Source organism: Onychomys torridus, chromosome 16, assembly GCF_903995425.1.
Source record: "Onychomys torridus chromosome 16, mOncTor1.1, whole genome shotgun sequence".
NCBI classification, from domain to species: Eukaryota; Metazoa; Chordata; class Mammalia; order Rodentia; family Cricetidae; genus Onychomys; species Onychomys torridus.
In genome coordinates this window covers 44778226-44791184 of record NC_050458.1, presented here as the reverse complement: position 1 = coordinate 44791184, position 12959 = coordinate 44778226, and the positions used below count along the sequence as shown (strand labels likewise).

The following is a 12959-nucleotide window of genomic DNA, read 5'->3' as shown; positions in this document are numbered from 1 at the left end:
CACTTAACTGCTGAAATCTAGCTCCTCATGGCAACATTTTAATTCACACAAACATATATTAATGATCATTTTGTTGACCTTGAATACTCATAACCTGATTCCTCATCAAGTAATTGTCTACTTGCATTTCAAAAGACAACTGAAGGTTATCCAGTTCAGCAAGGCACTGGGTGTGTCCCCTGTGAACACCTCTACTGAAAGCTTCCAGTGGCCCAGCTGCCAACACTTCCTGAGCATTTCCTGTCTACCTGGCACTGTTAAGCATTTGACCAACACTAACTCACACCTCACCACAGACCTAGTGAATCATGTGAACACACTAGCACAGAGAAGTGAAGTCATTTTCCCCAGGTCACACAGCAAGCAGCAGAGCCCCAGTGGACTCCTCTTCCTTTTGAGACTATACATACACCAGCCCTCTTTTAAGATGGCGGACACATTTTATGTCCATCCTAAAACCCCAGGAGTCTGCATCTGGGATGTGGTGACTCCTGTGTGGTCAGGGCTACACAGACAATGTTGCAGGCTGGCAGACTAATGTAGATGTCTGTCTGACAAGATCACATTGCGCTGGGCGATGGCAGTGGCCCATGCCTTTAATCACAGTATGTGGGATACAGAGGCAGGTGGCTCTCTGAGTTCAAGGCCAGCCTGGTCTATAGAGTGAGTTCCAGGAAAGCCAGGGCTACACAGAGAAACCCTATGTAAAAAATAAAAGGAAATAAAGAGAGAAAGAAAGAAAGAAAGAAAGAAAGAAAGAAAGAAAGAAAGAAAGAAAGAAAAAGAAAGGGAGAGAGAAAGAAAAATAAAAGATCACATTGACTCTCTCATCCTTTTTCAGTACGTCTCTTGTCATTTTATCCCCAGGGAGGTGAAGATTATCGATCAAAAAGTAGCAGAAAAAAGAAAGGCCAACCATGACCATGTTTCTTCTTCATTACTATTTGATGACTTGTTCTTCAAGAAGTCCAGAGGAACCCCCCACAAAGAAACAGCTTTTCTCTCAAGGTTTGTTCAAACAGAAGCTGTAGAAAATATCTAGTGTGAATGATGGGAAAATTCTCGCCACGTGGGGAAGGTATGCAGGTTGATGTCTGGGTCCAGAGGACACCCACTGAACTCTCCTCATTCCTGTGTCTTGGAACAGAGAATTGGACTAGGGATACATGGATCGTGAGTTTATTAAGTTTATTAAGAAAAAAAGGCCGATTCTGAAGGCGGAGGTGGGCTGGAGAGCTAGGACGGGGCTGAGAGGCAGAAGCCTCAGATGTCACTCGGGGTCACTCACAGCGCCACCTTCTTCCACCAGGGATCCTGGGGCTCTTCTCCTGTGTGCTCTGTTCTGTTGCCTGTGACTGTTGTCAGGAGGGTCTTCCAGTCTTTGTGCTGGCTTCCCTCGTCTGTTCATGCACTTGCTCACCCTCTCTCCAGCCCCTCATCATTCATCTCAATACTTCTCTCTATCTCCCACTCTCCTGCCACAACTTTTTCTTTTTCTTTTTCTTTTTTTTTTTTTTTTTCTTTTTTTTGGTTTTTCGAGACAGGGTTTCTCTGTGTAGCTTTGCACCTTTCCTGGAACTCACTTGGTAGCCCAGGCTGGCCTCGAATCATCTTTTTTTTAAAAAAAAAGGTTTATTTATTTATGATGTATACGTGTTCTGCCTGCATGTATGCCTGCAGGCCAGAAGAGGGCGCCAGATCTCATTACAGACAGTTGTGAGCCACCATGTGGGTTGCTGGGAATTGAACTCAGGACCTCTGGAACAGCAGCCAGTGCTCTTAACTGCTGAGCCGTCTCTCCAGCCCCACAACTTTTTCTTGGAACTTGTGGTCCCAGAAGTTTTTTGTTGTTGTTGTTTTGTTTTGTTTTGTTTTTGTTTTTGAGCTGAGGATCGAACCCAGGGCCTTGTGCTTGCTGGGCAAGCACTCTAACACTGAGCTAAATCCCCAACCTGGTCCCAGAAGTTTTATTGGAGGTTGAGGGACTAAAATAAAATTTTAATTCTGTGTGTATGTGACTGCATGCAGATATGTGTACCCCATTCATGCAGGAGCCCAAGAATGTCAGAAGAGGGTGTCAGAAACCCTGGAACTGGAGTTACAGACCATTGTGAGCTGTCATATGGGTGCTGGGAACTGAACCCGGGTCCTCTGTAGTGCAGCCAGTGCTCTTGACTGCTGACCCATCTCTCCAGCCCCAGGGATCAGTTGTTTACTGTTACACGAATCCTAATATTGGACTTATATTAAAAACCTAGAGTCAGATATCAGGGTGAAAGCTGAAAGATCAGAGAAGCAGAGCAGCCAGCCACTAGAGTTCTTACCTCTACCGAATCTTCAGCCTGAAGGAGACTGAGCTCCTTTCTCCTCCTGCCTTATATTCCTTTCTCTGCCCAGCCATATCACTTCTTGTCTCAACCTTCCTAGTGCTGGGATTAAAGGCGCGTGTGTCTCCCAAGTAAGGGCAGCAAAGGCGTGAGATCCCAAGTGCTGGGATTAAAGGTGTGTGCCACAGCTGATTCTGTTTCTCTTTTAAACTGGATCAGTCTTGTGTAGCCCAGCGTGACCTTGAATTCAGAGCTCCGTCTGCCTCTGTGGCTAACTCTAGTGGCTTAGCTCTGCACTCTGACCTTCAGGCAAGCTTTACTTGTTAGATCAGAAACAAAATAACCCCGCAGTTTGCAGCTCCATCTTTCTGTTGGTTGGAGATGAACCTTTGGATGCCCTACAGTAGGAGGTGGCTGTGATCCCGCATCATAGAAAGTTTTGTTTGAATATATCATGAAAGACATCAATTTTACAAAATTGAAACTACAAAGTCTAAATAATGATAACATGGTCGCACTCACCCATGGTCCCAGAAAGGGCCAGAGCCAGGAAAGCTACAGCTATGCTCACTCCTGGAGAGCCGTTCTTGTATAACTTATTCCCTGCAGTGTGATTCCTTGCACTGTTAAAAACAAAACAAAATAAAACCAACCAACCAAACAACAACAACAACAACAAACAAAAAAAAACAAAAACAAAAAAAAAAAACAGATGCACACGCCTTTAATCCCATCACTCGGGAGGCAGAGGCAGGTGGATCTCTGTGAGTTTGAAGCCAGCCTGGTCTACATAGTGAGACTCTTATCTGGAGGGGGGGGAGCCACATACTGATGGTTATATATTGAGAATGTGATAAAATACAAAATAATAATTTTTAAGGCAGAATCCAGTGGTGGAAGAGATTAAAAGAAGGTAGTATGAGATAGCATCCTCATCCTCTTATGGATATATTTCCAGCCCTTGCTGAGGTTATTCATTCATCCTCCACACACTGCTGGTTTTCTTCTGATCTCATTCTGCTTCCGTCTCCCTGAGGCGTCGTCCTCGGGCTTCTGTTTGCTGGTTTTCATTCTTTGATCTTTTGCCTCTATAGTCCCTGTGACCTGGGCTCTCTTCATAGTTCGGGGAAAGCTCCAAGAGGCTCCCTGGTGGCTGTGGCTCCTCCCTTGGGACAGGGAAGCAAGCCATCTGCAGAGGGAGGCCCCAAGCATCAGCCGCCACTTTTCTCAGGCCCACCCTGAGCCTGGGGAGGGAAGAGCCTGTCTTTATGGGCTGATGCCTGGCTGGCTGCATTCCAGAAATGGGAAAAGCGGTGGAGCAGGCGCCCCTACATTTAAATAACCACTCAGTTCTCTTTATTTTCTTTTGGTCTTGTGTCATCAGCCTCTTTTTTTGGGTTTCTCTAGGAAATAAAAACCTTTAATTCCCGTGACAGTTTGAATCACTATATAAATTAGGATTATATCTAGATGTGCATCACAGAAAAAATAAATAACAGTGGTACACTTTAATCCCTGGAGGTGGACAGTCTAGGCCTGGTGGGGGTTCCAGGGCCTTCAGGAGACCAGGGTCCACCACCTTGTCCTTTGGGTTCCTCAAGGTCCCACGTTGCTGCTGGAGTTGCAGGTATTCATTAAGTCTGTCTTCCAAGCCAGCAACCCAAGAAGGCTAATCTTACTCATTTTTAGCCTTCTTCCCAGAGGTCCCAGTTGCCTTCCCCGTATTCTCATTGGTAGTATAATAAGGATATAACATTTTCTCCCTTACTGCTTTGGTGCACAATTCAATGTTTCCGAAAATCATTGAAATTTGATGATTTTGATGATTTGAATGACACCTGTCATTTTAAGGATGAGCACCAGTGACCACAGTCTAGTTTTTTAACTTTTTCCTCCTCTGTGAAGGTCTGTCACACTCATTTACAATAGATTCCCATTACTTTCTGTGTTTTAAAAGGACCTTTCCTGAAGATACCATGATATTACCACTTTATTTCAGGGGCCTGATAGTCACATGGTGATTATGGCAAAGGATCTTGGGAAATGTGATTTTAAAATTAAGACTATTTCCATCTCCAAACTGGATCCATTGCCAGGGTGAATGATGGGATGGTTGGTGACCGTCCCCAGCACTGACAGGTAGTGGCAGTCTCTATTTTAGAGATGAAGGAAAAGCACTTACCCAGACTCCAGAGTGGCAGCCTATCTTATCAAACCTTCGGATTTAAATTTTTCTCTGAATTGAGAAAAGGCGGGCTGGAGAGATGGCTCAGAGGTTAAGAGCACCAGCTGCTCTTCCAGAGGACCTGAGTTCAATTCCCAGCACCCACATAGTGGCTCACAACCATCTGTAATGAGATCTGGCGCCCTCTTCTGTATACATAATAAATAAATAAATCTTAAAAAAGAGAGAGAGAGAAGGTTTTGACTTTTAAAGTTATAGCAGTTTTAGCTTGAGCAGTGGACAGTAGGGATCATGGGGGAGCATCGCTTAACAGACTTTATCACCTCAGCCTAACTCCCTCAGACCTGACTACCTTGTTTCTTCACCTGACCCTAAACACAGTGTGCTCAACCTCAAGGTCAGGGTCATTTCCAGAGAAGTTGCAGTCTTGGCCCTCTTTGAGCTGCTACTGGAAGACTAATCAGAGGGAGTGGCCTTGTGTTGGCCTGCCCTCTACCTCCAGTCCCTTCACCGGCCTGGCCAACTCATATCTGCTTCTGGAGAAAACCCTGGAACCACACCGAGTTCCTGATCTGGTTTCATCGACATCCATTTTGCTTCCCCACAGGAAGAAAAAGAGGGAGATAGAAGAGAAACTGAAGGCTTTCCAGTCCCCTTTCTCATTGCAGAGCCCCATGGACACCTATACCCTGGGCCTGAAAAGCCCCTACAGGATCGGGTCTCCTTCCAGTAGCAGGTGAGGTGGCCCAAGAGGGGGAGGACCGGGAACTAGGAAGCATCACCCTCCAGCCCAGCTCCCTCAGGGTTTGCCAGAGAGACCTGGCTGGGGAGCTTTGTACAGGGCCACTGCGTCTTTTCAGACATTTTACTTCTCGCTATCTGAAGTATTGCCATCATAGTACTTCATTGTGGTGACCATGATAGCTCCATTTACCAATGGTTTATCCTGCGCTGAACGTGAAGAAAATAAGCCCGGCACAAACATGACCTCACAGGAAAGTTAAGCTCTCCTGAGGCAGAAACTAGACACAGTATCCCAAGGATAGACACGGGTTAAAGCCTACTGCTGCAGGCACCTGTGGGGATGCAGGAGTAGGCACCCACAGCCCCCGTGGACAAGCAGCTGGTGCCGGGCAGCAAATACATAGGCAAATTCAATGCCCGCAGTACCGGGGATCTTGGGAAGATGGAGCAGGGGTCCAGGAGTGATGTCACTGAGTGGCACAGATGACAAAGTTTCCTGGCAGAAGGAGGGGGGATGTGAAAGAGGTAGCAGCTAGGAGAGCAGAGCCAGGGGTGGTGAGAAGCTCTGATGGTGGGGAGCACCACATGGGAGGAGGGCAGAGCCGCTGGTGGGGAGAAGCTCAGATGGTGGGGAGCACCACATGGGAGGAGGGCAGAGTCAGGGGTGAACTGAAGCCAGGGGAGTTGAGGGGAGAGGCCACCACGTGGGGGGGGGGGGGGCATGCTCATAGACTGGACAAACGAGGTTTTTATGAAGCCCTTTGTTTTCTGTTATGGGGACTGCTGGAAGGTGGTCAGTAAGGGCATCACTGATTAGATTAGATTTGGCTTTTCAGAAAGCCAATAGCAGGTTTTGGTGTTCACATCTGCAGAACTTGTAAAAGATCCCACAAATCCTTGTCTGTACTTGGTACCTGTCTATACCTCTCAGTCAGGAATCCCCAGACTGTCTCAATCTTGGCTCAGAAAAATATTTCAGAAACTAGTCCTTAATAACATGTTACTAATTAAGAAACCATTTACAAGCAGAAAATGGCATGGGGCTATAATCTCAGCACTTAGGAGGCTGAGGCAAAAGGATTTTTTTTAAAGATTTATTTATTTATTATGTATACAGCATATAAGACTGCAGGCCAGAAGAGGGCACCAGATCTCATTACAGATGGTTGTGAGCCACCATGTGGGTGCTGGGAATTGAACTCAGGACCTCTGGAAAGGCAGTCAGTGCTCTTAACCTCTGAGCCATCTCTCTAGACCCTAGCAAAACAATTTTAAAAGAACAAGTACCTTGGTATCTAACTGGTGAATTAGTTCTTTTTGTTGCCGTAATGAAACATCCAAGGGTGAGTGTTCATGACAAAAAGAGATTTATTTAGCTTACAATTCTGGAGGTCTCAAAGAAACGTGTGTGTGTGTGTGTGTGTGTGTGTGTGTGTGTGTGTGTGTGTGTGTGTACTGTGTGTGCTGTGAAATATATGGAAAAGAAATCAGAATTTTAAAAGAATCACACACAGCCAGGTGGTGGTGGCGGCGAACACCTTTAATCCCAGCACTCGGGAGACAGAGCCAAGTGGATCTCTGTGAGTTTGAGGCCAGCCTGGTCTACAGAGCTAGTCCAGGACAGCTACACAGAGAAACCCTGTCTCAAAAAACAAAACAAAACAAAACAAAACAAAAAAAAAAAACCAAAAAAAAAAAAAAGCTTAAAAAAATAAAATAAAAGGATCACACGTCACACGCGTGTGTACACACACACACACACACACACACACACACACACACACACTGAGGCCACACAGGCGTGAGGACCTGATGACTAGGACCCAATGTGCACCTGTAATCCTGCAGTGAGAGGGCTGTGGAAGTGGAGATGGGAGAGCCCTGCAAGCTTGTGAGCTAGCTAATCTTGTAAACAACAACAGAAGGTAGAAGCAAGGACACCCAAGGTCGTCCTCTGGTGGACTCACATGCGCCATGGTACGCGTGTGACCCCACAAATATCATACACATGTGCACACACACAAAAGGATGGTATAAACACCTGCGTCATCTGACTGCTCCCTAGGGGCCCCAGGTAAGGGTTAACCAAGCCAGCAGGCTCCCTTTTGGTTTACCCCACAGAAAAGGTCAAGGTTTGGAAACTGTAGAAATGTTAGAACCACAGGTAATCATCAGCTTTCATTGTTGTTGCTTATGTGGTCCTTACTGTGCCCCTTAAGTCAGGAAGGCCTGGAGCATGCCTGGCTGGGAGTCCTGCCAGGTTCCACCCGAAAGGACTCCTTTTTGCTGGGCCCTGCACCTGGGTTAAATTCTCAGAACTCAAGGACAGCTCATAGCCATCTGTAATTCTAGTTCCAGGGGATCGAATGCCCTCTTCTGGCTATCTATGTGCCCGCAAAACACTCACACACATAAAATAAATAAAGCCTAAGAAAAGGAAAATGTAATTGTTATTTTAATTGAAGTAAGGTGAAGCAAGGCTGAGTCATCTCTCTGTCTATTTGGTTTTTTGAGACAGGGTTTCTCTGTATAGCCCTGACTGCTGGAACTTGCTCTAGAGACCAGGCTGGCCTCGAACTCAGAGATCTGCCTGCCTCTGCCTCCCAAGTGCTGGGATGAAAGGCGTGTGCCACCACTGCCAGGCTTGACATAGTCGTCTTTTAAGGGCTAAATAGAGACAGCAGTCTTGATCACTGAGCTTTTAACATCAGCTCCCTCAGGACCCCTTGGTTCTGTGGCCTTATGTGGCTCTTTTTTTTTCTTTTTTTTTATTAAATATGTTTATTCATTAAAATTTTTTTCATTTTACATACCAACCCCAGTTCCCCCTCCCTCCCCTTCTCCCGCCTCCTCACCTCCCTCCCACTCTGCCCCCATCCACTCCTCAGAGTGGGTAAGGCCTCCCATGGTAGTCAACAAAGTCTGGCATACCAGTTGAAGGAGAGCCTAGCCCCTCTCCATTGTATCAAGGCTGAGCAAGGTATCCCACCACAGGGAATGGGCTCCAAAAAGCCAGTTCATGCACCTGGGATAAGTCCTGGTCCTGCTGCCAGGGACCCCACAAACAGATCGAGTCACATAGCTGTCACCCACATTCAGCGGGCCTAGTTCGGTCCCATGCAGGTTCCTAGTGGCTCTTATCTTGAGGCCTCTTCCTCTGTAAAATGGGAATGATGACAGTGTGTATGGCTTAGGGTTGATGTGCAGAATGACTGGTCAGCTCTTTGTAACTCACAGAACACAGTGCCTGATACAAGCGAAGTAGACAGAACAGAAGTGTGTCATCGTCGTCGTCGTCGTCGTCGTCGTCGTCATTGTTAACATTGCTGTTGGAGACAGGGTCTCACTGTGTATCCCAGAGTAGTCTCAAACTGAAGAGCCTGCTGCCTCGGCTTCCTGAGTGCTGGATTACAGTGTGTGCCACTGGGCTCTGCCCTAGTGCTCCTGAAGTGTGAGCAGTGAATGTTGTCCACAGCTCACTGTAAGACACTGCTGCTCTGTGCCCCTTTCCCATTTTCCAGCAGCTTGTTGCCCTACCCCCTGGAATATCCAACATCGGGCGGGCGGGCAGGCTACTGGGGCTACTTCCTCATCTTTCCAATGCCTGTGGGCTGATCCCGTCACTTCTCTGGTAACTAATAGGATTGTGTTTCATTCAACACTGTTATCAACGAGCCAGGACTCTGTTCGTGGTTCCCTAGAACACTTTGGTTATCCTGAGAGCTAAGCTTAGATATCTATTTTAATTTGCTTGTTTTCTTTTTGTTTGTTTGTTTTTCGAGACAGGGTTTCTCTGTAGCTTTGGAGCCTGTCCTGGACTAGCTCTGTAGACCAGGCTGGCCTCGAACTCACAGAGATCCACCTGCCTCTGCCTCTGAGTGCTGGGATTACAGCCGTGCACCACCACCGCCCGGCCTGCTTGTTTTCTTGATATGTTTTCCCTTGTGTATTTACTGCTGTCCACCCCCAGATTCTTCCTTGGTTGTATACATGCCCCCCCCCTCCGCATTCAGACCCTCCACATCACCTGTCATTTGCTGGCCTTTCGATCTGCTTCCCTAAGGTGCTTGATTCTAGCCTGCTGACATCTTGGCCATTCAAAGTTCCCATCATTTCTGTCTGTGTCTTTTCATCCCTCCGCAGTGAACACGTTACCAAGGTTTCCAAAGCCACACAGGACATGCTCTTTAGACTCTCGCCGTCTTCCATGGAGTGAACTTGCCCAAGCACAGGCTCGGACTGCAGTGGGGGTGTCTGCGCCTGTTGTCGAATAGGATGGAAAATGGAGTCAGTGATGGCAAACGAGAGCACATCTGCAGCCAGGAGCATGCCGAGTCTTCCCCAGTCCACAGGACGAAGACAATTAAAGGTCACATCTACCACGAGCCAAAGTGAGGGCTGAGAAAGTGATTCGCTTCATGCATTCAGACATGTGATTTGGCTACACGGAGACATCCTGTCTCAAAAAAACAAAGGGGGAAAGAGAGAGAGAGAGACAGAGAGAGACAGAGAGAGACAGAGAGAGAGACAGAGAAAGGAGGAGGAGGAGGAGAAGAAGAAATAAAATAATGAAATGAAATAAGAAAACAGGCAATGGTGCCGGGCCATGGTGACGCACACCTTTAATCCCAGCACTCGGGAGGCAGAGCCAGGCAGATCTTTGTAAGTTCAAGGCCAGCCTGGTCTCCAAAGCGAGTTCCAGGAAAGGTGCAAAGCGACACAGAGAAACCCTGCCTCGAAACCCCCTCCCCCCCAAAAAAAAAGAAAGAAAAACAGGCAATGGGATTCAGAGCAGGACCTGTGATTCAAACCATTGCACTGTACTGCCCCTCTGTGGACAATCACCTTATAGCCAAATAGAGGCTCTGGTTCCAATCTGGGGATCTTCACAGCAGGTGTCTGTGAATGTATATTCTTGGAGTTTCAAGAGCACAAATTTGAGAAATACTTTGATAAAGAACTAAGGAAAAAAGGTTCATCACACATACATAACCCCAAATAACTGACCAGGCAGATCTTCCCTTAAACACTTAATGCATTTAGATAGTGGACATTGATTTCCTATTGTGTGCCAGGCACTGCACTAGATATTTGGTGGTAGAGGTTCAAGGACAAGGTATCAATACTATTAAGGGCCGAGATAAAAGAATGTAGTCATGATGCTACGGTAGGACATAACCCTCGTCTGCCTCTCTGTTGCATAATTTTCCATGAATAGTTTCATCTTTCTGCAGAACGTGAACCTTGTGACTAAAAAGCATTTTTAGAAACCAGAAATCGAGTCACTTTGGAGAGCAATTTAGAAATGTCTTTTCTCTGAGGCCATTTGCTAGCACACAGAAAGCCATCAAAAACTCTTCTCTTACTGTTCCAGGACTGAGAAAGCAAAGGCCCTTTCATTCCCTCCTAAGAGAGTCAGGGTCCTTCCTGTCCAGAGGGGAGGAAGGGCAGACACAGCTATGCTATCTGAACTCCAGGTCTCATCCTTTGAGGTTCTTTTAGTGGTAGAAACTATGTACAGGTAGCCTTGCAGCAGTGGCACACGCGTTTAATCCCAGGACTTGGGAGGCAGAGGCAGGTGGGTCTCTGAGTTCAAGGCCAGCCTGGTCTACAAAGTGAGTTCTAGGACAGCCAGGGCTACACAGAGAAACCCTATTTCAGTAAACAAACAAAAAGAAGAGAAGAAGAAACTATGCACAGGTGACCAGTCACCCATTAAGAACTGAGGTATGGTGATCCAGGGCTGAGATGCTCTAGATGTTCTCAACTAAGGTTCTCAACCCTGTGACCCTTTAATACAGTTCCTCATGTTGTGACCCCCTAACCACAAAATTATTTTTATTTCTACTTCATAACTAATTTTGCTACCGTTGCAAACTGTAAATAGTTTTGAAGATAAGGGTTTGCCAAAGGGGTCTCGACCCACAGGTTAAGAACCACTGCTCTGTAACAGTCTGTTCTAGACACACACGTGCATGCACACAACCACCCACACACACAATCAGCCCACATCCCCCCTTGATTAATAATTTGCTTCCCCTAGTGTGTCTTATGTTTTTGTTTGTTTGCTTGCTTTTGAGACAGGGGTCTCACTAGGTAGACTTGGCTATTCTGAAACTCATGTAGATCTGCTGGCCTCTGCCTCCTGAAGGCTGACATTAAGGGCCTGCACCACCATGTTCACTATATAGTATATTCTGGAAAGTGGAAATCTTCACACTCTTTCTAAACTATCCTTGGAAGTTCGGTAATATTCCCTAACTCCCCCTTAGGCCTCTGGATCTGTCTCCTTCTCCTGGTTCTCACTGGTGCACAGTACATTTCTCTAGACATTGTTGCAGAGGCTGATGGGAACAGGTTTTCTTCTACCCCTTTATTCACCATATTGTCCCTCAAGGCTAATGGGAGCAACAGATTTTATTGAAACACTAGAGTATAAAATGTACATATGTTAGATAGTTGATTAAAGTTAATGTTTAGCTGTGAGTGGTGACCACACCTACAATGTTACCAGCACTTAGGAGGAGTAGGTAGGATGATTAGGAGTTCAAGAACAGTCTCAGCTGCATAGCCTGGGCTACACAAAACCCGCTTTCAATTCCCCTACCTTGTCCAATTAACATTATCTTATGACACATTTTACATTTCCTTTAAGCTGGATACATTGTTTTTAACATGCAAGTGTGGGGGGAGGGGATTCAAGCACAAGTAACAGCATAGAGAGGACAACTTGTGGGAGTGGATTCTCTCCTCCCACCATGTGAGCCGCAGGGGTTGACCCAGGTCACCAGCCTGGGCAGCATGTACCTTTACCTGCTGAGCCATCTCACCAGCCTCAGAAACATTTTTCAAAAATGGAATGCTAGGTATAGTGGTACATGTCTTTAGTCCCAGTACTCAAGCAGGTGGATCTCTTGAGTTTGAGGCCAGTCTGGTCTATACAGCAAGCTCCAGGCCAGTCAGAGCTACATAGTGAAACATTGTAATACGCTTTCTTGTTGAGACCATCTGCCCGCAAATAACAACAATGCAGGCGTATTAATTATAAAAGCTTGGCCATTAGCTTAGGCTTGTCCCACTAGCTCTCATAACTTAAATTGACCCATATTTTTATTAATCCACATTCTATCACGTGACTTTCACCTCTCTTCCATTCTGCATGTCAGACTCCTTCCACTTCCACATCTTGATGGCGTCTCGTGTGCCTTGATTATCTCTTCCTCCTCTCTCCTCCCGGAAATCTTGCTATCTCTCCTGCCTAGCTATTGGCTATTAGCCCTTTATTATTATTAGCCTCTTAGGCAGAGACATCTTTATGTAGAGGCCCAAATTACTCAGGGTCAGAGAATCTGAGCTTGCTTTACCCAGCAGGGTTGCATAAGGGGATGATTTGACCACGCGTATGGTTACCGGGTGTTTGGAAGGGCCTACACTTGGCTGTATCTAGCAAGGGGGAGGTCTTTTGCCTCACCCCTTGGCATTGTTATAAAAAGTACCTTTGAATAAAGTTCTGGGCTGTTGGGTATTGACCCAGGTCCTCCCAAAACTATCCTGTGTTTCTGTCTTTCCTCTCATCGGCTAGGCTTATCATTCTACCTGATATTTTCTTATCCCTCTCTCCTCAAGAGTACCTAGGGTAAAAGTGGAGGCAGGTCCCTCACATCTTTACAGAGTAAACAAATATTCTGCAACAAGACCCTGTC

The 12959-nt window shown here is 46.3% G+C and overlaps 1 protein-coding gene across 1 annotated transcript in view; it reads left to right on the top strand.

The window, feature by feature from the left end:
* Fam227a (family with sequence similarity 227 member A) overlaps positions 1-9666 on the top strand; it is a 57200-nt gene extending 47534 nt beyond the window's left edge. The window contains exons 16-18 of the mRNA XM_036209115.1: positions 868-1008; positions 5120-5248; positions 9400-9666. Of these exons, the coding sequence (XP_036065008.1) occupies positions 868-1008; positions 5120-5248; positions 9400-9472 (343 nt within the window). The 3' untranslated portion in view covers positions 9473-9666. The remainder of the gene's footprint in view (positions 1-867; positions 1009-5119; positions 5249-9399) is intronic.
* Positions 9667-12959: the final 3293 nt, after the last annotated feature.